This window comes from Mus pahari, chromosome 1 (genome assembly GCF_900095145.1).
Source record: "Mus pahari chromosome 1, PAHARI_EIJ_v1.1, whole genome shotgun sequence".
Classification (NCBI taxonomy): domain Eukaryota; kingdom Metazoa; phylum Chordata; class Mammalia; order Rodentia; family Muridae; genus Mus; species Mus pahari.
Genome location: NC_034590.1, coordinates 114,235,730 through 114,261,382, shown reverse-complemented (window position 1 = coordinate 114,261,382; position 25,653 = coordinate 114,235,730). Strand labels below are relative to the sequence as shown.

General features: G+C 52.4%; 1 protein-coding gene across 1 annotated transcript; it reads left to right on the top strand.

Annotated features, from left to right (window-relative positions):
* The first annotated feature begins 6,643 nt into the window (after positions 1-6,643).
* On the top strand, positions 6,644-14,318 carry Ccnd1 (cyclin D1). The gene is made up of 5 exons (XM_021199037.2): positions 6,644-7,046; positions 8,438-8,653; positions 9,107-9,266; positions 12,313-12,461; positions 13,716-14,318. The coding sequence occupies exons 1-5, from the start codon at positions 6,849-6,851 to the stop codon at positions 13,878-13,880; spliced, it is 888 nt and encodes a 295-aa protein (XP_021054696.1). The 5' UTR covers positions 6,644-6,848; the 3' UTR covers positions 13,881-14,318.
* The last annotated feature ends 11,335 nt before the right edge of the window (positions 14,319-25,653 follow it).

Here is a 25,653-nt window from a genome sequence, read left to right as displayed (position 1 = left end):
GGGTCCAAGATGCCAGCCACTGTAGGCCATGTTACTGTTTGAATGGGACAGGCCTAGGGGAAGAGCTGCAAAAGAGCTTTGTGCCCACCACCTCCAGTGAGACCCACCCCAGCCTGCTTCCACAGTTAATCTCATCTTCTCTCATCTCGAAGCCTGTCTGGGAATTTGCTGGTGGGTAGATTGTAGGCTTGGCCTCAGCTGGTCCACTAAAAGCAGGAGGTGAGGGCCCAGGCCTGAGGAAGCATTGGGGAAGCAGATACCAGGCCTAAGTTTGTTGGAGACACATTCTCTGGAACCACAAACAGCAGTCATGCTGATGCCAGATTGTCATCCCAGTACCTGCAAAGTGGGAGAACCAGAATCAGGTGTTCAAGACCAGCCTGGGCTACTGTGACGCTCAAAAAAACAAAACTGAAATAAGTACATCAACTCTATTCTGCCTTTTAAGAGTTAAAAGGGGCCTGGAGAGATGGCTCAGCAGTTAAGAGCACTAGCTGTTCTTCCAGAAGAACCTAGGTTCAATTCCTAGCACCCATAAGGCAGCTCACAACTGTCCATGACTTCAGTTCCATAATTCCAGGGGATTTGGCATCTTCACACAAACATACATGCAGGGAAAACAGCAATGCACATAAAAACAAATAAATCCTAAACAAACAACAAAGAGTTAAAAGGACAGGAACAAGAACAAGAGAAGGTTCATGTGGCCAGGTTTTCTTTCCCCCAATTTCAAAGTTTCTTCTGTGGTTTACATCTCACACCCATAAAAAGCTCAGAAGTCAGCAAAGCGAGGAGGCTTGATTCATCATGAAGTCATTTCAAAATTTCTCTTTCTGAATATAAACCAAAACATTTAATTAATTCCACATACCACAGGAAGTACACTACAGTCTTCAAATTCACTCTGCTTAACAGCAAACTCGTGAACGAATACACAGAACAGACCCCAGTCACCTGCCAGCACTGTGCTAATGTCCTATGCACATTACCTGAATTATTCCTGGCCATGGCCTGGCAGAGGAAAGCATCACACTGCCCAGCAGAGATGGGGGCAAATTTGCCCACAGCCTCTCCGACACCAGAGAGCGCAGCTCTGTGCGTTGCCTCCTGTAGTTACAGAAATGTTTTCCAACCTAGCATCCTGAAAAGAGAGAGAGAAAGTGTTTGTGTACCTGTTCTTTCTTGTGTAGGTGTGTACCTGCTTTTTCCTGTGTGTGTGTGTGTATGTGTGTGTGTGTCCCTGCTTCTGCCTTACAAGTGCTAATATTTCAAGCAATGAGTTGGTGGAGTTACAGATGCTTGTGTCCAGCTCTCTGTGGATTGTGAAGCTGCTAACCCACTCCTCGGCACGCCGGTTTCCTGCCCTATCAAATGCCTGTGATGACAGTATCCGCCTGGTAAGCTGGAAGATGGGGGCCTGCTCCTCCATCCCACCAGAGAGGGGATGATTTCCTGAGATAGGCTGCAGCTGGAACTCATCTGATCTAGAGGGGGGCACACAGGAGCCATGGACCCTCTAAAGCCCACCAGCAGCTTCTGCTCTATCCCTGCTGGCAAAGGGACCATCTGTCAAAGCAGGGGTTGAAAGATGGCCCAGAAGAGGCAGAGGCCAGCCTGGTCTACAAACTGAGTTCCAGGACAGCCAGGGCTACACAGAGAAACCCTGTCTCGAAAAACCAAAACCAAAAACAACAACAACAACAACAAAGATTCTCAGTAGGCCTGTCCTAACTTCATTTCTTCTGCTGTGATAAAATGTCATGGCAAAAAAAAAAAACAGTTAGGGGAGAAAGGGCTTATTCTGGCTCGGAACTCCAGGTTTCCAGTCCATTACTACAAGGGAGGCAGTGGCAGGAACTTGAAGCACATGGTCACATCATATCCTCCCAGAGCAGTGAGATGTGAATCCAGGGGTGGGGACTGGAATGATGGCTCAGTGGTTAAGAGCACTGGCTACTCTTCCAGAGGATGCCGATTAAAACTGTCTGTAACTCCAGTTCCAGGGGATCTGACACCCTCACACAGACATACACGTGGGCAAACACTAATGTACATAAAATAAATTATAATAAATAAAGAGGTGCTCAGTTACCTTTCCCACGCTTAATCAGTCCAAGACTCAAGCCTAGGGAATGTGCCACCCACTCCCACACTGGGTCCTCCCACATCAGCTAAGACGGCCAAGACACCACCCACAGCCGTACCCATAGGGCTTCTTGAGACTCTAGCTACGTGATTCGAGGTTGTGTCAAGTTGACAATTGAAACTAACCACTACCGTGCTTAACTACTCCCTGAACGGGATGTGACAGAAGCGGGCATCCCATTGGTTAATGCCAGAAGTGTCATCCCTCCAGGGACTGAATTTTTACCTTTAAATTATATTTATTTGCTTGTTTGTTTATAAGTATTTGTATCTATGTGCGCGTGTGAGTGCGGCTACCCTCAGAGTCCAGAAGAATGTGTAGAATCCCTCTGGAGTTGGGAGTTACAGGTTGTTGAGGGCTGCCTGGTATGGGTGCTGGAAATCAAACCCTCTCCTCTGGAAAATCAACAAGCACTCTGACCTGTTAAATCATCTACCTAACCTCATCCTTGTTCGTGTTTTTGAAATAGTTCTTGTGGGTTTTTGGACATTTCTCTGTATGCTAAGCACCCTCCAGATGGGCTTCCTGACAACAGGACCTTGGCCTGACCCACACTGATTTGAAATAATGATGAAAATTCAACTTTCAGGAGCAAAGGCTGTAGTTCCTCTCTGGCTTCTACCACTGTCGGTAACCAGTCCAGTTCCTTAGTCAATCAGTCACCTTACTACACATTCCAGCGAAGCCATGACACTATAGTGCTCCTTATAAACATGAAAGGGCAGTTCCTACCCAGCGAGTCGCCGCGGGCTCGGCGCCTCTACTGACGTGCATGCTCAACCACAGCTCACCTCGGGGAGCGTCCTCAGGCTCTCATGAGCCACGGCTGCGCGTCGCGTCCGAGCTTTACGGTAAGCGCGGCGCGCTGGACGACCACGTGGCGGCGAAACACCGGCCGGCGGGAATGCGCGGAATGCGCGGTGCAGCCTCGCGCGCTCCCCCAGCCGTGACCCCGGAGTTCCGGGCTCTCGTTTTTTGGGACCGCGGAGGCTAGAGCCAGGGGTCCGCCCGCGCGTCCAAGCCACCAAGCACCACAGGGAGCAGGGACCCCATGGAAGGCTCGGCACGTGAGGCTAGACGATCTTTTCCAGAACCTGGAGCTAGGTTTGCCCTCCCTGTTTGGGCCCCGTCACAGCCCGTGTCCAGAGATCTGGAACCCGCTTAGTCCCCATTCTAAAGCCCCCACTGATCTGGATTAAGAATGGAGATGCCTGGTTTTGCAGGAAAGCAGATCAAAGGGGCTCTGCACCCTGACAGCCCTTCCGAGTACTGAGGGACCAATGCCAGGGGCTGAATGCCCCCAGTTCCAGCTGCTGCGCCCTGGAGTCGCACGAGGGTTCGCTCACCACGATTGAGCCACGTGGTCCTGCCTGGCCACGGGTGGTTCACTTTGGCCCTATTGCCCGCTCCCCACCATTTAGTCTGGGAAGGGCCAAGGGCCAGAGCCCAAAAGTCCATAAATCCCAAAAGGACTCTAGGGTTCTTCCGGACACCTGTGATGCGTTCAGAGAGCTGGAGACCGAGCAGACATCCCTCCCTCAAATTGCATCTCCACCCTCGGGGTCCCTGGAGCCAGGCTTGCCGCTCCAGAGCTCATTCCACGGCGCGGGCCTATTCGCTCTGGGTGGTGGGAATTGGGGACTGAAACTTATTTGGAAAGTGCACGCTTGAGAAGAGAAGATGCGGCTGTCCCAGGTGTGCACAGGGGATGAGTTGAGCATACACACCTTAGCCGAAGGGTGCCTGGAATCGGTTCAGGGTAACCTAGGCGGAGCAGCCGCGTAGCACGTGGACTGCCACGCGCGCCCCAAAACGCCTTCTGGGTGAGGAGAGGGAAGCTGTAGTGCCTCCGGAACCTTGGGGCCCATATTCGGAAGTGTTTTCTCTGGGCGACTTGAAGGCTAAATTAACAATGGCTAACTGGAACTGAGACAAGCCAAGTCCTTTCAAGTTGCCGCCTGGTATGCGGCTGCAGGTGACACCACCTAGGTGCGTCCGCTCCTCTCTGGGAGGGGCTGCAGCCAGAGGCCCAGTATTGCCGCCCAGCCGGGCACCCCTAACCCGAGCCCCGCGTTTAGCCGCGAGGGTTCCTCAATGAACGCGCTCCCTCCCACCTCTCAATGAAGTTCCCACAGCCAGGGATAGTGGCAATCGCAAGACTAAAAATCCGCTGTCTTTCTCTCTGGAACCTTGGCTCGAGTCAGGTGGGGGTAGGGATAGGGTTCGAGGAGGCAGGAAATCGGAAAGGGGATTAAAGTTACTTTGAGATTTTTCTTTCCAAATAACGTGGTTCCCTCTCGATTGGGCAAGTGGCCTTTTGTCTCCAAAAGGTCACTGACAAATAAGCGCAGAACACTTTAAGTAAGCCCAGAGCGCACAGTTCCTGCCACGAGATTTTTTAAAGCCAATGTAAAGTTAAAATTGCAAAAGAAAGTGGGTGTTTGTGTTTAAGTTACTATCTCGCTGGAAAATAAAAATCCTGAGATTCTTAAAGCAGTTGTCCCGGAAAGAACTCTGAATTGCAGCCCACCTCTCGGGCTCGGGATTCGGACAAACGAGGTTCCCAGGATGGGAGATGGGCGCTCCCCGCCGGGTCCCAAATTCCTGCGCCTCCCCCACGGGTTCCTGGACGGCTCTACACGCCCGCCAACCGGACTTGCACTTTTGCTCCTGTCCCTGAGCGCAGAGCTCAACGAAGTTCCTCGTGGAGATCTGCCCGGTCCGCCTAGTAACAGCGCTGAGTCCGGATTGGCTCATGCTAATTTCAGTTTCCTGGTCTTTCCCGCGGTGGCGGTGGTGGGGGGTGGCTGCGGGTCGCTAGCTCGTGCTGCAGGGTGGGCGAGCCCCTTTATGCCCCGCTGCCCTTGGTGGCGCACCCTGGCTAGGCTAGCCTGCTCGGCTCGCAGGCACTCAGCCGCGGGTGATAGCGCGCAGCCCCATAAATCATGCTTACTGCAGCCCGGTAGGGATTTTATGAATGAAAAGGCAGCCTGGCCGCCCTCGTGCTTAGGCTAAGGCTCCCAGGCTTGGCGGGGCCTGTGGCCAGAGCAAGCGTGGGCGCTCTGCCCGGGCCACCCACCACCTTCGGAGCTACAGTGGAATCACTGTCCCAAAGGATCCGGACTTTAGGGACCCCAATGTCGGGGGAGGGGGAGCGGAAGGAATGAGCTCGGAAGGTGAGGGGTTTGCGTCTCGCGTGCCGCCTAGACGCCTTGCGCTCCTTTACCAGTTTCTTCTGGGACACGAAAGTATTCCGGGGGAAATATGTGTGAATAGTTCGCCTAACTTGAAGTCGGGTATTGTGAAAGCGTTTCCAAAACTAGGGAACTAAATAGTGGGCCAAGGTGGTGGGACCGCTTTATTCTAAAAGTATTTTATTTGACTCTATAAATTATAAATTTAGGGGTCCATTCGGTTAACCATGACCATCTATAGATTCTCTTTAAATATCACCTTATCGGCTCACAAATTTATCTTGATTCACACCAGCCCTCCTCCCCCAACTCAAGACTGCAATTCTAAAGGTGGAGAAACGCCATCACCTACCACCACACCCCCCCACCAACGAAACCAATCAGGAAGCTTCCGGTGGTCTGGTTCCTGGAAGGGAGACTAATAACTTGCAACGATTTACTTTTCTTAATTAAAAAATAAATTAGAAAAGAGCCTATTGTGTCTCAACCTTTTCTTCAAAGATTTATCTTTCTTGGGCAAACCGCCTGCGGTGGAGGAGGGGGATACTGGAGGACCCTAACCAGGATAAACCGGTCTCTGTATGAAGACAAATCTCAGATCCCACCTCACCCCCCAGCGGGGAGGACTAGATGAAGGAAATAATGGCCACCATCTTGAGCTGTTGCTGGGATTTTCGGGGTTTTATTTTATTTTTGAGCGAGCGGATGCTAGGCTGGGGACCCTTTAAAGTTTAGATACCCCTCTGACCCTTTGCAACCACCCCAGTGCGCCAGGATGGAGCCTGCACGAGAGCTTAGGGCTCGTCTGGCATCTTCGGGTGTTACACAGTTCCTGAATTTTACACGTGTTGATGAAATTGAAAGAAGACGGTGACGCTGGGATTTCTAAGCAATGGGTCCGCCCGTGGGTGCCCTCGTGGCGTCCTCGGAAACGCACCCATTCTCCCGGTTTAAGAACAGGGTGTCCTTGCACCCCCAGGCTCCCTTTCCATACATTCTTCCTTGGCTTGCGTGTGGCCTGGCCCCCCTCCTAGCTGTCCTGTCCAGAGCCGCCACTACCCCACCTCCACAGGTCTCGGAGGACCCTCTTAGGGACAGAAGCCCCCCTTGCCCTTGCCCCGCTCTTTCCCAGTTTGGAGAGAAGCAGTCCGAGCGATTTGCATATCTGCGAAGGCTGAGGGGGGAGGGGGAAGGCTTTGGGCTTGTCCCCCCCCCCCTCCGCTCACTGCTCCCGAGCCCCCTCCCCCTGCGCCCGCCTCGGCCTTCCCCCTCCCCCTTTTCTCTGCCCGGCTTTGATCTCTGCTTAACAACAGTAACGTCACACGGACTACAGGGGAGTTTTGTTGAAGTTGCAAAGTCCTGCAGCCTCCAGAGGGCTGTCGGCGCAGTAGCAGAGAGCTACAGACTCCGCGCGCTCCGGAGACCGGCAGTACAGCGCGAGCCAGCGCGAGGCAGCAGCAGCCACCGGAGCCCAACCGAGACCACAGCTCTCCCCAGGCGGCCGCGCCATGGAACACCAGCTCCTGTGCTGCGAAGTGGAGACCATCCGCCGCGCGTACCCTGACACCAATCTCCTCAACGACCGGGTGCTGCGAGCCATGCTCAAGACGGAGGAGACCTGTGCGCCCTCCGTATCTTACTTCAAGTGCGTGCAGAAGGAGATTGTGCCATCCATGCGGAAAATCGTGGCCACCTGGATGCTGGAGGTGAGAGACTACAGGCTGCTAGCTTGGGACCCCCCTGGCAACTTGTTGCTATCACTATCTTCCTTCTCTTCCCTTCCGTCACGGAGTTTTCCCGGTGTGTTGCTAGGACTCGAGATTCACAAAATAAATAGATACTTCGGGTCTTTTTGAACGAGGAAGGTTTGGGAGTTGGGGAGATGGGAATTCCTTTTCCTGGTGGGGGGTAGTCGGGGAGGGGTGCCTTCGAGGAAGGACGGTGTCAGCGACACCACAGAGGGTGCAGACTGAGCTTCTTCTGTGGCCCCTGCTTGTGCCCCATTCCTTCAGCGCCTCGGCGGGGGCCGCCCCTGCGCGTTTCGCCAGCTAAGGGGGGGAGGGGGCATAAATTTGATTTTTAAATTAATATCCATGGACACGTATGCAAGGGCTGCTCGTGCCAATATTATGCGCCATCTTTGCTCCTTTATTGCAAAGCAAAAGTGTTTATTAATAATTGGGGGCAGGGCGGGGAGCCGCTGTAGGGGCGCTGGGACAGGCGCGAGGGGCCTCGTGGCGGTCGGGAATCACTAAATAGGACAGTGTGAGGCATATTTGGGGTGGGGGACTCTTTGTTCAAACAGCGGACCCTGAGTACCCCGCACACGCTGCCTGGCCCAGAGAAAACGCCAGGCTGCAAGGTCGCGTGGCCCCCTAGTCACTGAGATTGACCGTTGTCCGTGCGGTTCTGGATTTGGAGGAACCTGTCTAGGTCAAACGGGGAGCGGGGGGAGACAAAAGCACATTTTCAGATGTTCAGCAGGAGACTCAGGGGTCCCAAAATATTTTAAAATAATTTTTAAAGTGAGACATAATGCCCTTGCAGAGGCAAACAGCGCCCGCACCCAGCAAAAGGGGGGCCCCCGGAGTTTGAGTTGCTGGAGCTCACCCCCCAATGTCCACTGAGCTCCTGACCCTCGGCTTGGATCAAGGGTCGTCCGATGGTTATTTTCAGGTCGCTTTTAGGCACCTAGATATTTTTTTAATATTTTTAAATATTTTTTGAAAAGATGACGTCTGGGAAATGCAGCGCGGCGGCCTGGGACGCCACCTTTGTGTCTCGCGTGCGCTCGAGCGTCGCCCAGCCCCCGGCGCCCCGCCAGCACCGCGGTGGGGTTCTCTGGCGTGTGGCCTCCTAATTTCAACAGGGGACGGGGGTCTCCGTGGCCACCACTCCCTCGACCCAACCCGCCAGCCGCCCAAGGACTTTCCCTTTCAGTTTCAGGATGGGTGGGCACTGGGAACCCGCGGAGCAGGAGCGCATCCCGGGGAGTTGGCCACCGGAATCCCCTCTGTGCAATCTAGGAAAGGGGTGCGGGGTCATATCGAGCAATGCCCCCCTCCCACGTTGACGGTCGGGGTCCGGGTCCCTGCAGGTCTGCGAGGAGCAGAAGTGCGAAGAGGAGGTCTTCCCGCTGGCCATGAACTACCTGGACCGCTTCCTGTCCCTGGAACCCCTGAAGAAGAGCCGCCTGCAGCTGCTGGGGGCCACTTGCATGTTCGTGGCCTCTAAGATGAAGGAGACCATTCCCCTGACTGCCGAGAAATTGTGCATCTACACTGACAACTCTATCCGGCCCGAGGAGCTGCTGGTAACCACATAACCCGCCACCCGCAATCCTTCTTTAGCTGCTCGACCCCTGGGTGGTGGGAGCTACAAGTGGCAGGAGATCCAGCCATCCATGGACAGATCTCCTGCCCCACGGAAGGCACCCACCCCGCACCGAACCGCACGATACCGAAGTGGCAGTGAGCTGAATGCCAACCCCATTCTACCTCTGTGCCCGCCCCCTTTCCCTACCGGACTCCCCACCATGTCTGCAGTGAAACCACTCTGAAATGTGGGCGGTGTGCGCCCCCTAGCGACGCGCAGGCCGCAGCGCTGGCGGTGGGAGATCCTTTTTGTCCCCAGCTGGTCTGTTCCCTTAGTATTTCTACAGGCACATTTTGTTGTTTACCTGTATGGGGTCCCGGGTTGTCCCCACTCTTTAGACCTTCTCGAATCAGCCTGCCTTCCTTTTGACCGTGTTCCTCATTCTCTGCAGCAAATGGAACTGCTTCTGGTGAACAAGCTCAAGTGGAACCTGGCTGCCATGACTCCCCACGACTTCATCGAACACTTCCTCTCCAAAATGCCAGAGGCGGATGAGAACAAGCAGACCATCCGCAAGCATGCACAGACCTTTGTGGCCCTCTGTGCCACAGGTAAGGCTCCACCCCCATTCTTCCCAGGAAGATCGGACTCCTTGCCGCTCCCGGGGTTAAGGCCTCTTTCCTTGCTATCTATTCTGAGTTCATGGTGCAGATAGCTTGTTGGAGACAGATGATACTGGGTGGCACCCTCTCTTGACTAGTATCTTGGAGATCTAACAGAAGGACACAGCTTCCCTGTGCCAACCTTTCCACTGCCAGGAAGTGGTACGGCCACGGCATGCTTTCTGAAGAGGTTTTTGCCTCTGCTCCTAGACTTCCTGCCTTGCCTGTATTCTCAAGGAGCCCGAGCTATAGAGCACAAGCACGCGTGCGCACAAGCGACACCAGCTTCTCCTAGGGGTGCCTACACGGATGGGGCTAATGGTCCAACCTCAGCCCCACGTGCTGCATACAGTACAGCCCCAGTTCTTTTTGGCTGAGTCCTGGGAGGGCTGGCTGGAAGCAGGGAGACAAGAACCTCCCTATGACTCCTCCAAGGGACCCTCCCTGGCCCCAGACACCAGGTAGATAAGCTGACATAAGTGACGGTGGACAAGGAGCACACTCACATAGACACCCCTGCAACTTCTGGGTGGTCTTGCTACTACTTCTGACAGCTGTTCCTCACCTCTAACTGAGAACCCTGCCCAGGAGGCTTAGCAATATTGAGGGAGTCTGGTGTTCTCCCACTTGCTGAGGACCCCCTTCCTCGGTGGCCCTGATCAGACCTCAGTTGCTATAGCTGTTTGGCCTGTGATGTCAGAGGGGCCTGTAGAGTATCTTCCCACACACACACACACACCTCCACCTCACCCCCGCTGTCTCAATGACATCTTCTCATGTCTGACAGCCCCATAGCCAGTGTCTCTGCTAGGCTGCTGGTGTGAGAATTTGGGGGTTCTAGCTTGCCAACTACCTGCAGAGGGTAGTTGCAGAGGGTTAACACACCCGGCCCCGCCCCAGGGATACCAAACAAGGGGGTGGCAGATGGGAGTAGCAAGGCCATCGGTAGGCTGGGAGGATCTCAGGGGTGGGGATGGTCCTGTTGGCAGTCAGGGAGGCAGCTGGCTGGGGTTCCTCTGAGGAGAGCGGAGCCTTTGGAAGCTCCGGGCAGCCTTTTATGGAGCTGAAAGAGCCTTCAGAGAGGCGGCAGAGTTTCCCAGAGATAACTTGGGGATGGAGTGGCACAACCTCCCCCAGGATGGTTCTGGCAGCAACGTGCCCCTCCCGGGACCCCTAGATGCCAGCAGAGAAATCAGTAAGCGCTACATCTGGGTGTGGCTAGACTCAGCTCTTCCAGCTTTCCTTACAGCCTTTGTCTGTGATGGGGTTCAGTGAGAGCCCCTGGAAGACAGGTGGAGTTAAAGGACAGCTTGGTGACCTGCAGTAGGCCAATGTTCTGTAGTCTGGAGGCTTTGTCTCTCTGTAGGAGCAGCCAGCTCCTTTGTCACACGGGAACCACTCTGGGAAGAGGCCAGTGTGACATCATGGAGGCCAGGAGGTCTGTCATCTGTGTGGCAGGGGTTCACCCTATAGGAGATGGGAAGGTATCACTTCCCTTCCACACACCCCCAGACCTGGATTCCCGGCTGTGAGCAGTGTGTTAGCTAGCTAGGGTTGGGGGTGTTAACACAGGTGACCAGAGCGTGTCACCCTTGTGTGGATGGGTACAGACAGTGGGAAACTGAACTTAATGAAGTATGTAGGTGTCAGACATGCCACTGAGCCAGGGGACACCTATGCCAGCAGCAACCGGTGTGAAGATGCAGATGTTTGCTAGGGATCCTTACAGGACATAATGCATCTTGCCACTGCCTGTGGGAGGGAAAAAGACAGGCTCTGGAAGGGGCCAGGGACTCCAGGTCCATGTGCCAACTGCTGGCTGGAGTCTCACTCCCTGTAAAAGGGCTGTTTGTGATTTGAACTTGACTCCATAGCAAGGTCCTGGTTCACTGAACTCACCAGCATGAACTGTCCTTGGTGCCACCTGGAGGTATTGCTCGTCTGCTGGGTCCCTTTAACAGCCAAAGTGTATGTTCCCTCAGGGTGGCCCCCAGAGGGCTGCCTTGCTACAGCAACTCTCTCCCTTCCTGGTTCCCATTCCTTTCAGCCTCCTTGATCCCAGGCTCTGAGTGACACATGATGGTTGATGGGAGCTGACATCTGTTCATTCTTGTGTCCTCCTCTGGCCTGGAAGCCCTGATTCGCAAGCCAAGTGACCAGCTGTCCCTGTCACTATTTCTTTGTTGGATGTGACAGGGAAGCAGTTTTCAGACTTAATCTTTGATGGGGGTTATGCAGAGAGGCATTCCATCAGTGTGACACACAGCTGCAGGATGCTGAGTCCAGTAGACCCGAGAGGCATGGACATGTGCATATGAGAGTCCCTAAGACTCCAGGGCCTCTCATGAGGGACCCTGGCCTGGAGATCTGAGGTGGCTCTTCCCAGCTCCCTCTGAGGCTACTCCTACTGGGTTTTCCTGGACTGGGGTCACATGTCTTCCTCAACCTGGGTCAGTGAGCTGGGAAGGGGAACTCCCTTCTGTGGAGTCTAGTCTGACCTCCGAGGAACCTGGGCCTGTCATCTCTGCCGCAGTCTCCTGTCTCTGAGATATGTCTCTAGTCCTTGGCGTGCTGCCAGGCTGACTCTGGAACAGACAGACATCTTCCCTGCCTCCCACCTCAACCCTAGGTTCCGTCCTTTTAGAGCTCCATAGCCGACCCCTCCTTGATGTTTGCTGGAAATGCTGGGGGTTGAATCTGGGTATGCATGCCAGGCGGACTCAGCCACTCAGCTTTTTTTAAAGTTTGAGCCAAGGCCTTATTGACAGGTAGCGTCAAGGCTCTGGCCTGGACACCCTGATCCTCCGTCCTGCTGGGGTCTAGAGATGCAGCCCTGTGTGCACGGAGCGCCACTTAGGTGTCTCCAAGGGAGCTAGAGTTGATGCGGGCATCCATCGGAAGGGCTAGAGGACTGGCTCCAAGGCTGTGGGTGGGAGCTGAATCACAGGATCGTCACTGTTCCTGCTCACAGCCACCTCTGTCCCTCTCGCTGCAGATGTGAAGTTCATTTCCAACCCGCCCTCCATGGTAGCTGCTGGGAGCGTGGTGGCTGCCATGCAAGGCCTGAACCTGGGCAGCCCCAACAGCTTCCTCTCCTGCTACCGCACAACGCACTTTCTTTCCAGAGTCATCAAGTGTGACCCGGTGAGTAAGTCATCAAAGGAGACTATAGCTGGCGAGGGCCAGGGAACCTTGGTGAGCGGTACCAGGGCACTGTGTGACTGGGCAGGAGCTGAGGCGTGCCAAACCTGGGCCCCCCACCAGCCTCTTCCCAGAGTCATGGGTCCCAGAGGCACAGAGGTCTGTGGTGTGGTGACAGTGCCCCTGTGATGAGGATGGGTAGTGGCATGTGAAGCCCAGCCCAGCCCAGCCCAGCTACCATAGGACCATACCTCCTTCAGTGCAGACTTTAGGGAGTGAACCCACAAAGGACTCCGGTATAGACCTACACATTCTAGAACTTTCTTTGTGTGAGGGAGGGGTTTGCATCAGGCAGACTGTGCTTACGTGTAAGTAACTGTACCTTCCTGCAGAGGAGTACGGCTGATCATGCTTGGAGCTCTGGCTGTGAAGGGTTCCTCTAGGGCATTGCGAGTTGGCATAGACAGGCAAAAGTCCAGTTCTGGCCTGAACTTCAGTTGGGGGTTCAGTGGAGGTCAGAGCCACTGGCATGTAGAAGGCTTCCGGGTGTGACAGCTGTTCTGCCCTGCTTGGCATCAGCCACAGAGACACCCCCCGTGCCCCATTCCTACACCTCTCAATTGTAGAACATGCAGCCCCCTTCCCCTAAGTGTCTGGGGCTCCTGAGAACTGAGAATAGGGTGGGTGGGCAGGTTGGAGCCCACAGGCTTCAGAGAGGGAAGGGTGTCTGTGGGTCCATACCAGGCTACCTGGGCCTCACTTTCTCCATCTGTGAAATGGGACCATTGCCCTGCCACCCTCTAGCCATGATGTTCATCCAACAAATGGGAACAGTACACGAGTTCTGAATATGGGAGCTTCCCAGGTGTTCCCCAGGAATCCTCCTGGCTTCAGGAATATAGGCAGTGCCCTAGCTTCAGCCTGTCTAGGCAGGACTTCAGTTGATGAGTCTCATTCCAGGGCAAATGCTTTCCAGACCCCACCCGTGCTGGAGCTGGCTTCCCTCAGAGGCCACCCAAGGCAAAAAGCTGTGTGAGAGAGATGCTCCTGGTGGGGAAGTACGGGGTACAGTCTGGGAGGAAGAACCTAGAGAGTAGCAGTACCCTTCTAGTCTCTGGCAGCTCTCACTGGATTTGGGGGTGGCTTGGAGAGTTTCCTCAAGCCTTGCCCTTAGCAAAGCCTGCCTCGCAGGTCAAGGCCCTGGCCACTGGCCTCTGGCTAAACAAGGACCCCCTCCATCTCCGCCCACCTCTCCAGGACTGCCTCCGTGCCTGCCAGGAACAGATTGAAGCCCTTCTGGAGTCAAGCCTGCGCCAGGCCCAGCAGAACGTCAACCCCAAGGCCACGGAGGAGGAGGGGGAAGCGGAGGAAGAGGCTGGTCTGGCCTGCACACCCACCGACGTGCGAGATGTGGACATCTGAGGACCACCGGGCAGGCGGGAGCCACCAAGTAGTGGCACCCGCGAAGAGGAAGGAGCCAGCCCGGGTGCTCCTGACGACATCCCCCTTGGGGACATGTTGTTTCCAGAAGAGGAAGTTTTGTTCTCTTTGTTGGTTGTTTTTCCTTAATCTTTCTCCTTTCTATCTGATTTAAGCAAAAGAGAAAAAAATACCTGAAAGCTGTCTTAAAGAGAGAGAGAGAGAGAGTCTGCGTCACCCTGAGAGTAGGGAGGCGGGGTGCTACAAAAATAGAATTCTGTACCCCAGTAATCACTAGTTTTCTATTAATGTGCTTGTCTGTTCTAAGAATAGGATTAACACATGGGAAGTCTTGAGAAGGAGTTTTGATTCTTTTATGTGTTTTAAAAAAAAAAAAAAAAGCTTAAGAAACATTGCTTTAAAAAGGAAGGAAAAAAAAAAGTACAGTAAACCATTGTTAAAGTAGAAGAGTTTTTAGGTAGAGAAATGTACTCTGCTTTGCTGAAAAGGCACAGCTTAAGGCCAGGCCCTCAGCCTCGCTCCCAGGCTTGCTCAGCCCTGTTACCTGAAACCTGTGCTTTATCCCAGGGGTGGGCAGACCTCTTAACCTTATTGATGGTCAGTGCGACCTCTAGTGGTCTCGTGGCATGTGGCACCCCCCCCCCCCAGTTACTCGTCCCTCCCTAATCTCCAGCTGGCCCTCTGGTCCCAGGGCTCAGCTTAATATGCCCTCTTCCCCACCCCACCCCCCACAACAACCTGCAGGTTCACAGAGCACCAGCCACACAGCGGTAGGGATGGAATAGTGACATAATATATTCTATTTTTATAACCTTCCTATTTTGTAGCTCTGTTTAGAGAGATGCTGGTTTTTGCCTGAAGGCCCTGCAGCCCGCTCACATCAGGTTAAACCCACAGCTTCTCTTTTTGTGTGTGGTTTGTTCTGTTGTATTTTCTTTCTCCGTGTTCCAAAACCATTCCATTTCAAAGCACTTTTGGTCAGCTAGCTGGAGGCAGTGTTGCTGTGGGTGGGGTATGTGTGTGGGGGGGGGAGGGGTTCTAATGGAATGGTTGGGGGATGTCCACACACGCATTCAGATGGCTGTACAATAGGCGTGTAGGGCTGGTAGCATGAGGTGCTTGGGAAGTTCTGTTGGGTCAAGAAGAGAGAACTCTGTTCTCGCACCACCTGGATCTGTCCTGCAAAGTTGAAGGGATCCTTTGGTGCCAGCTGGTGTTTGGAAGTAGGAATCGTGATGGCATTATCTGGACAAGGAGATTCGGGACGACTCTTATGGCTCTCACACAGGAGGCTTTTAAACACTAATTTATACTTAAGGCTACAGAAGAATATTTATGGGAAAGGCTGCCCGTGACCAGTGTGACTCAAAGCAATGTGATCTCCCTTGATTCAAACGCACACCTCTGCCCTGCTGGCGAAGGTTTAAGGCCATGTCTGAGAGATTGGTCTTTTATTGGGCAATGGGGGGGGGGGTCCTCAAAAAAAAAAAAAGTCCCACAAAGATGGAGATTTGGTCTGCTTGACTTTCCCAACCCATTTGGTCCCATTGGAGAGCCATCCAAACTGAGGAAAACTAGGGAACTCCCAAAGAGTTTCATTTTGGCACATTCTTGCCACTGCCCCCAAGTTAGCAACAGTAGGTAGTTTGCACACCTCTGGCTCTGTGCCTTTCTATTTAGGACTTTTTGGTGGAAGGTGGAGAGCGGGAGGCTGAAGAGAGACTGTGAGGGAAGAGGTGAGGGTGGGACCCCACGGGACAGGCCACAGCGCTGCTACCGATGACTCCCAGGATTCCAGGCGTTCGGAACCAGATTTGTGTTGCTTTGTATCTTTCACGTTGTTTTCGCTGCTATTGGAGGGTCAGTTTTTGTTTTGTTTTGTTTTTTTACAATGTCATAGACTGCCATGTTCAAGTTTTAATTTCCTCATAGAAGAGTGTATTTACAGATGCCCTTTTTTGTACTTTTTTTTTTTAAATTGTGATCAATTTTGGCTTAATGTGATTACCGCTGTATTCCAAAAAAACAGGTTCCTGTTCACAATACCTCATGTATCACCTAGCCATGCACGGGCCTGGCGGGCAGGTAGGTGGTCTGCCTCCAGGGATCCTGGGACCCTGATGGCGATCATCCTGTCGTGCTGGGCCCTTCATTTGATCTGGGACATAGCATCACAGCAGTCAGGGCACCTGGATTGTTCTGTTAGTTATCAATATTGTTACTTGTAGCGGCCTGTTGTGCATGCCACCATGCTGCTGGCCCGGAGGGATTTGCTCTGAGTCTCCGGTGCATCATTTAATCTGTTAGGTTCTAGTGTTCTGTCTTGTTTTGTGTTAATTACAGCATTGTGCTAATGTAAAGACTCTGCCTTTGTGAAGCCAGCTGCAGTGCTGTAGGCCCCCAAGTTCCCTAGCAAGCTGCGAAACCAAAACGGGCACCACCAGCTCAGCTGAGGCACCCCAATCAGGCAGGACCCTAGAGGGCCGCTGTGTCCATGGTGATGGGGTGAGACTTTGGCCAAAAGGCCAAAGGCTGGTGGTGGGTCCACAGAGTGACATGAAAGGCTTTGAGGGGCTCTGGCTGGTGGCCAGGTTGGCTTTGTGTATTTCTGGTTGACACACCATGGCGCTTCCTAGCACAGACATGTGACCAGCATGGTCCAGGAAAAAAAAAGACAAAAAAATCTAGAAATAAAATTGGTAAACTCTCAGCTCACTGTTGTCTGTGTTTTCTGGGCCCTGGGGACAAGGAGTAGGGTAATGCCACAGCCATGTGGAGTCCGGCCTGTCCTCTGCACCCACCGTGTTTGGTGGCATCTCTGGCCCTGGCACTAACCCGGGACTCCCAAGGGGAAGGGTGTTTGCAAGTGGCAGCCAACAGCAGAGTGGGAGCCTCTGGCGTCAGGGAGGCCAGTGGCGGCCACTGATCAGAAGCGGCTCTGCACTCGTCGCTGCCAGCTCACCCTCCTGCTTATTTGCAGATGGAAGATCAACAGAACCCGCGTTCACTGCCCCTCGTCTGGCGCAAATGGGTGTTTGCTCTGGGTGAATCACCGTTTCTTAGGTGCTGCCAAGCTCCCAGAGAGCCATGCTTAGTGTTAGGGCCAAGACCCAAGGTGGCCTTTCACACAGTTCCTCCAGACCTGAGTGGCCTGGCGAGACTCCTGTGATGTCCACTGGGTGGCAGTTACTCATGACGAGTATTGTATCCAAACCCTATGGGGACAGGTGGTTTGACCCAGGTCTGCTTTAGACATCTTCTACAAGGTGGCTTTTGGGTCTCGGCTTGGCTGTTTTGGTGCCTGGTGGGCCCCTGCCCTTCTGGAAGGTGGAGGGTGTAGATGACACCTAGTCTGAATGGTGCCACCCCATGATGAAAGCAGAAAGGGATGGAGGGTGGCTGCCAGGCCACCTACTCCATGAGAGTGTATGGGAACACCAGGGCCAGATGAAGGCACGGTCCTCATCTTGTACCAAGTTGTCTGACGGCAGGGACCAGAAGCTATTTTGTCAGCCCAGCTCCATATAAGCAGCAAAGCCTGGTATAGAAGTGGGGACCCAGGAACTGGTAGACCCCTTCTGCCCACAGTCACGTGGCACCCAGGAGAACAGGCATGGAGCCGTCAGCATTCCAGGGAAAGGCCAAAGGGCATTGAGGTGGAAGAGTGCTTTCCCCTTGGTTCTTAGAAGCACTGGGGAGTGAGCTTATTGTGTCTAGGTAGGAAGGACACAGGCATCCACTGGGGTGCAGCAGCTGGGCAGCGAGTGCTGCTAGGAATGCAGACACAAATACCAAGGGGCTGAGCAGCTGCGCCGCTTTCCACCACTGCCTATCAAAAGTTCTCGTGGAAGGACGCCCAAGTGGAATGGGCAAGCATCACCATCAACTGCACAGGGCTCAGTGCCGTCTCTTAATGGTGCAATTGGCTTGTCTCTTCATCCAGTGGTCTGTGATGCCCAGCTGTGCCTGATACCCAAGCCTCTTTCCTTGGTTTCAGCAGTGAAACCCCAGACACCACTGGGCGCGCCAGGCTCTAACCCTCAAGTTTAACTGATAACACTGGAGGCTAGATCCCCTGCTGGGGTGTACAGACACTCCTATTCTTAGGGTGATGGTAAAACAGCTTTTTGAGGGACCTCATAAAGATTCGGGGAGCCAGCACAGCCAACTGTCTCCTCTCAGCAGCTCAATGGCTGGTTCTCTCTCTGCCTCTACCAGCTTCGTGGTCCCCTGCCCTGTGTCCTGGCCAGGCTTCCCTTTTGCAGGTGGCCCCCATCCTGCTGAGCCATCCCACCACTCTCAGCTGAGCCAAGCTCTTGAACCTGCCTGGCCTCTCTGAGCCTCAGCTCCCTAAACCGGAAGGACTGCCCCTGGCTCCCCATTCTGGGTTACCCCACTGCCTGGACCTGCTCCAGCCTTCCTGTTTGTCTTACAGCACTCGCAGTGAATGTGGCCCCTGTGGAGCTACGGCATGACATTGCACGGGTGACTCTGCGTGGCCTCTCCCCTCCTGACTTCATATCCTAGAACTAAGTATGAGGAAGTCAGCCTGATGTCCACGGGTCAGCTCAACTGCTGCACTCTGTCCCAGAAAGCAGGCCAACTTCACCAACCCTACAGAGGATCTGGGCTGCTGGGACCCACAAAATGCCAGCAGTGGGAGCCAAGGACTCCAAGGGGTGGGACACAAGGCAGAAGAGTAGGACTGTGTGTCCTCCCGCAGTGCCCCAGAGCCATTGCCACAACATCCCAGGAGACAGTCAATGCCAGTTGGGCTTGAGGACTGGACCTAGCCTCTGTGTTTGGTGGCAAGACTATGCAGGCCACATAAAGCCAGTGCTGGGAGCTGGCACTGCCAGGTGTGCTTGCCAGGCGAACCTGTACTCGAGCTGATAGAGCAGTCTGTGAGTGTGTGGGGTGGGGTGCACAGGCTGGTTAACACAAAGTGGGCATGCTGTATACAAGGGCCCACGTGGGCACAGCACAGTGCTGGTGAGATGCAGTACCCCTGGCTCTGAGCTGAGCTGGCCTCTCTTGCTCAGGGATGTCATCCCAGGAATGTCTTTGATCAAACAGTTGTGCAAGAGGGCAAAGCAAGCACAGGACCTCCAATCCTTTCCCAGTCCCTTGGCCTGCAGGGCCCTACAACCCAGCCCCACACCCCAGGGCCAGCAGACAATAGCCGGGGAGGGGGGGACGGTGGGCAGGCAGCTCAGAGCTGCTCACATCTGGGAACATTGTTACTCAAGGGACACAAGAAGGGTAGAGAAAGAATACAGAATGCTCTACTGAAGAGGCTTCACTGGGCCTAGAGTGTGGCATCCATTTAGCCTTTGGCCCCAAGAGACAACTAAAGCAGCCTATATCAGCTGGGAGCCACTTTAAAACTGTGATGCCCCACTCTTGGGGCTGTCTGTGTGCAGCCCGCTCAAGGCTCACTCGGGGCATCCTTACTATGCTTGTTCTGTCCTGAGTGGCTAGGCCAAGTTCCTAAGACCCGGGCCTTTTTGGACACCTGCCTTACTGCCTTTCCCTCTCACGGCGAGAGGAGCATCTGGTCCCCAGGTGAAGGTCTGTCATAGAGGAGGGCACGGCACCATGAGCCTGAGGTGGCAGCTCACACCGCATCCACATGGGACACAGAGAGAGGCAAGCACCAGTGCTCAGCTCCCTCTCTCCTTTCTATACAGCCCTGGAGAGGCCATGGGATGATGCTGCACACACTTAGATATTCCCATCTCAATTAACCTAGGCAAGGTAATCCTTTAGGGCTGAAGGCTGGCTCCATAATTAAGAGCATTGTGTGCCCTTCCAGAAGACCCAGGTTTGGTTCCCAGCAGCCGCCTGGCAGCTCACAACCATCTTTAACACCAGCCCAGAGAATCCGACACCTTCTTCAAAGCTTTATAGGTATATGCACGGTATGCAGACATATATGCAGGTAAAACATGCATACACATAAAATTAAAATGTGCCGGGCAGTGGTGGCGCACGCCTTTGATCCCAGCACTTGGGAGGCAGAGGCAGGTGGATTTCTGAGTTAGAGGCCAGCCTGGTCTACAGAGTGAGTTCCAAGACAGCCAGGGATATACAGAGAAACCCAGTCTCGAAAAGAAACAAAAAATTAATTAATTAATTAAAAAAATGAAATTAAAATGTTTAAAAAGAAACCTTGACTGAATATTCTACAGTTTTTTAGAGTTGGTCAGACAACTTGATGTTACAATGGCCAATGATGGGAGTAGTCTCTCATATAATTACATAGTACAGAGGGCAAAAGTGTGCACAGGGCAAGTTCAGAATTGCTGGAAAATTCTGTTCTGACCCTAAGACAAGTTTCACTGAACAATTTTTTTATGAAAATAGTCAATTTTTAAACTCAGACATTCTAATGTAATACAAACCATAGTTATTCTAATTTGATACCTGTTGAGGCCCGCAAGCACAACGCATCAAAGCCTTGGCTTGCCATAAGGAACCTGTCATGCCTCTGTGAGAGCAGAGAGCTGTGTACAAGATGGACGGACACTGTACTTCTCACAACGCTATTGTGGGTTGAGGGGGTTTTGTTCGGGTGCTGTGTGTTGGTGCAGATAGAATGACCTCGTGCAGTACAGAGCACAGAACCGAGACTGCAGTGAAGTCTTGGGATGCAATATAGGTGAGCGTCTAGAAGAACCCTTAGGGGCTGGAGAGATGGCTCAGTGGTTAAGAGCACCGACTGCTCTTCCGAAGGTCCTGAGTTCAAATCCCAGCAACCACATGGTGGCTCACAGCCATCCATAATGAGATCTGACGCCCTCTTCTGGTGCATCTGAGGACAGCTACAGCGTACTTAGATATAATAATAAGTCTTTAAGAAAAGAAGAAGAAGAAGAAGAACCCTTAGATTTGATTATGCATCTGATGTACTTTATTTTTAGTTAGGACTTCACTATGTAGCTTTGGGTGCCCTGGCTGAGTAGACCAGGCTGGCCTCAAATTCCAGAGGATGCATCTGCCTCTACCTCCTGAGTGCTTGGAATCAAGGTATGCATGCCACCAGGCCCAGTAAATTTGATTTTTTAAATTAATTTTTTCTCATGTTCAAAAATCTTTTCCTGGGCTTTTTTGTTGTTTGTTTGTTTGTTTGTTTTTTGTGACTCCTACATTGGGTTTTTGTGATTCCCATACAGAATTGGGATCCACAGTTTAAGAAGCTGGACTCTAGACTACCCCTGCCTTATGCAAAGCCCACAGGGAAAGTCTGAAAGAGAGCACTTATGTGAGCCAGTTTGCTCTTCCAGGGCACACTGTATATCCCAGAGCTGCAGATGACCACACCAACCTGAAGAGACTGCTGGACCATCAGCTCTTCCCAGTAGCAGGCAAGGCTGGTCAGCCCATACAAAGACTGATGCAGAGGAAGTGTGGGCAGTTCTGTAGCAGATCCCTTCTGATCACTCCTGTACAGTCATGATAGCTAAGACAGCCTTATGGTCTCTAAAGTGACACTCCTATGCACCTCCAACAGAGGCAATGGAGACTAAAGAAGCTAAGGTTAGACCCTCAGGGAACAACCCGCAGTGCCAGGCTGGGTCTGGATTGTGTGTCCAGCTCCTTCACCCTGTAAATGGAGGACTGACAACTCTTGACAGGGAGTAGAAGCTGGTCTCAGTGTCCTAGGACACCCCTGATAAGTGATAAGGACACAGTTTAAACAGCAGGAGCTGACTCTGTTCAGGGAGATAAAGGGTAAAGCTGTGTATTCTGGGCCACTCCATTTCTGAGGGTTCCTGGCAAGCCTTAATATTAGTCATCTGGGCCTCCCTCTACTTGCAGGCTGTCTTGGGTTTGTATGTTGTAGCTTCTCATGACCTCCTCCTCAGGGTCCACTACCATCCACCTTAAACGATGTCAGTACCAGCCGTTCAAGCCAAAACCAAGTGTAAAAGGCATGCTTGAGCAGGCCTTCCCTGCACAAGTTCAACCACAGGCAAACTTCTGAGTGAACTGGATGGCTAAGAGCCTTCCAGGGCAGACTTGGCAGCAGGCCTCAGAGCTTGAGAGCAGGTTCCAAAACTCTTGGTTTCCAGGGTCCACACCCATTGGCAACAGTAAGGGCCCTGCTGGGAGAATGGACCAGCACTTCAAGTCTTCAATCCTGCAGACCTTTGGTCTTCAGGCACGGATGCACGCTCTCTGATAGAGGATTAAAGGACCCATCCATGGAGCATGGGGACAGGCACTCCAGCCCTGCAGCCCAGGAGTGGCCAGGGCCTTGTGGAAAGCGCCTCTGGGAAGCTGACCACAGAAAGGCAAGGAGTAACTTTCTTTCTTGGAATATTAACCTGAGGTCACCCTAACTTCTAGAAGATGTGAGCCAAGCCCTATTTACCCCAGATGGGGCTTCAGTGACAGACCAAAGTATAATTCTGCCACAGTCCAATTTGGTGAACCAATGAGTTTCTAGGTGGTTAGTTATAGGAGCATGGGAGACACCCCCCCCCCAAACAGCTACAGATGATGATCTCGTGGGAGTTACAAAAAGGGGCCCCACTTCCAGTATACTCCTGAATCCCCTAAGATCTCTGCTACTGGGGACAGCCAGGTAAAATAATGGCTGGAATCCCAGGGCCCTCCCTGCCTTCTCCTAAGGGGTGTCCCCCCCCCTTATTATGACCGTACATGTTGTTATCTCTGTGACTAGTTACCACAGCAACCTACCCTACATCTCTACAGCATCGTAAGATGGTGGTAGAGTGAACTGAACTACAACACAGAGCCACGGGCCGCTGACCTTTGGGCAGGTTCCTGGTTGCCAGGGCTCTGGGGTCCCACACCTCATTTTCTCTGTCAGTCCTGGGACTTCAGTTTCCTAAGATACACAGAAATTCCCAGCTCTATTCATAAAGCTAGGAGCCACTAAGGTCAGTGGGGCAATCTTTTAGTCAGCACACTTTAGTCATCTCCAGGTGGAAGCCCAAAGCAAACATGGGAGCCTCCCTCCCAGGAAGTCTCCCTGCCATCTCCTCTGGTAACTGAGTGTTCCCCTACCTCTGGGCTCCCAGAAGGTGGCAGCCATTATCAGAGAGCCCACACAGGGTCTGGCGCATCTGACAGCCTTTCAACATTGCTCCTTCTCTCTAAATCCATGCTTTCCTAGACCTGCTGGAGTCAAGACATGCCATAGGCTCAGATGAGCAAGAAACCAGGCTGGAGCAGCAGGCACAAACCACTCTCACCCCACTGTGCTTTGCCCCACCTGGAACTGGCCCCTTACTGTGACCTCCTGCAGTCCCTCCACAAGTCCAGCTGCCGACTACAGTCTGGTACATGTACACTTACTGGCATGGGGGAAGTCAGGGCTTAGCAAACAGAACTGCGGCCCCTTCTTCCAGTTCCCTCATCTTACTACCAGGCAGAGGAAGAAAAGGGTTGGGGTAAATACAAAATAAGGAGGAAATGAGCCAGAGTTTCTGGGTGTTTGGACTCACTCGTCTCAACACTACCATCCTACAAACCAAACATCTGGACCAGCAGGGCTGGGGGATGGAGAGAGGTGGTTAAGAGTGCTTGATGAAGCTCTTGCAGAGGACCCAGCTTCAGTCCTGACCACCATATGGCAGCTCGCAAGCACATGGAACTCCAGTTCTAAGGGATCTGATGCCCTCCTCATACCTCTACAGCCCCGTGAGGTGGAAGCGAAAAACCTCATATGAATAAAATACAATTGTGTGTATATATATATATATATATATATATATATACACACACACACATATATATACTATATATACATATATATGTATATATAGTATATATGTATATATACTATATATAGTGTATATATATACATATATATACTATATATACATATATAAAAACTATATATATACATATATATGTGTGTGTGTATATATATATATATATGTATATATATATATAGTTTTTTGAGACAGGGTTTCTCTATTTAACAGGCTCGACTATCCTGGAACTCAAGACCAGGCAGGCCTTGAACTCAAGAGATCCACCTGCCTCTTCCTCCCAAGTGCTGGGATTAAAGGTGTGTGCCACCACTTGGCAATTATCTTTACACTTTAAAAACTCATTAACACTAGCTTTATACAGAACTTCAATCTGTATTTAGCTCCAGGCTACAATTGGTCCCACGGAAGCACAGCATTCTTCTGGTGACCTATGCCCTCCCCTTTCACAGCAGGCGCCACCATCTCAGTGGTGGGAGGAGGGGCACGCCCACATGGCAGAATGGTCCTGCAGTCTGTCTAAACTGTGGTCCAGAAGGCCTTTTGGGGTGACCAAAGCACTCTGAGGACTTGATGGGGACTTTGAGAAAGGGTCAAGTGGGCAGAGGTCAAGGCTTGTACAGGAACATGGAAGGTTATCAGTCGGGTGGCTGTGGTTCTGCTGATGGGTGGGAGATCTGACACCTGATGTACACAAGGTGAGGGGACAGGAGGTAGAGACGAAGGGAGAAGAGAGGGGCAGAGACAAGACAGGAACTAGCAACTGATTGATAGGTGTAGTGACTGACAGGCACAGCAGGCCCACATCTGTGAACCTACATCTTGGCACTGAAGGACTGGCGCAGCTGTCAGTAGAAATGATCCCAGACAGACTACTGCTTTAAAACACACTATTTATTCTTTCCCCCCCCCCCCCCGAATATAATAGGAAAGTAAAATATGGTGATAGCAGCAGCTCAGTTCTCACACTGAAGAGTCCCTGATTTTGGGAGCATCTGGGAGAGTGGTGCTGAATACCTGAGAGGTTCAGGAGGCCAGATGCATGGTGCTCCAAGCCTCGGGCCCCAGCCCTAGCCCTCCCACTGGCTGGCTGGGCTGATGGAAGGGAACAGCTCCAGTTGCACAAAGGTCCCCCTGCTCTACCAAGATGCTGTGAAATGATGTTAAAAACAGTGTCCTAGGGCCACAGGCCTAAGATCCCAGCACTTGGGAGACTGAAGCAGGAGGATCACACTTTGTGGACAAGTTAGACTATGTAGTGACTGTCTGTAAAAGAAAATTACAATTAAAAAAGGACCCAAAACTCCGAGGCATGAATCCATGGTGATCCTGTCACAACATGGAATTGAAGTAGGGACAGCCAGGGTACAATGGGGCCACCCAAAGGAGGGCTTATCAACACATGCTGTCATGTGTGCCCATACCTGTGACATGTGTACAAGTTAGGCCCAGTTCTTCCTTCTAGCCTTATGCTGACAAAAATAAGACTCAGACTCAAAACATATTTACAAATCCCTTGGACATACAACTAGGCTTTGCTTTGACTAGATCATAACTAAAGATATCCCATTTATTTTAACCTGCATTCTGCCAGCTGGCTGGTTACCTGTGCTCAAGTACCATGTGTCCATCTCCTCACATCTTCCCTAATGGATCTCCCACCTGGCTCTATCCCAGAAAGCTTTCTCTCTCCCAGATGTTCTGCCTATTTCCTGCCTAAGCCATAGGCCATAGGCTTTTTAGTTGACAGGTGATACATCAATACAACAAAAAGATATTCTCTACAAAATGCCTGAGAGCACTGTGCCCACTCCTGCCAGCTCACCTTATACCTGCCTGTAAATACCATGCCAGACACACAAGCTGTTGCTAAAAGAAGTACAATGTCACCAGGCAAGCCCTACACATTCACAGTGGCGGCCGCCATTTAGTCCTGCTTTGGTTCCCAGTAGTTCCCCTAATGCCACTTTTTGTTTGTTTGTTTTTGAATTCACTCTGTAGACTAGACT

Excerpts from the sequence above, each read along its gene's own strand:
- Ccnd1 (XM_021199037.2), top strand. The coding sequence starts at position 6,849 with ATGGAACACCAGCTCCTGTGCTGCGAAGTGGAGACCATCCGCCGCGCG. Across the intron at positions 7,047-8,437 it reads TGGCCACCTGGATGCTGGAG|GTCTGCGAGGAGCAGAAGTG; the intron begins GTGAGAGACTAC and ends GGGTCCCTGCAG. Across the intron at positions 8,654-9,106 it reads TCCGGCCCGAGGAGCTGCTG|CAAATGGAACTGCTTCTGGT; the intron begins GTAACCACATAA and ends CATTCTCTGCAG.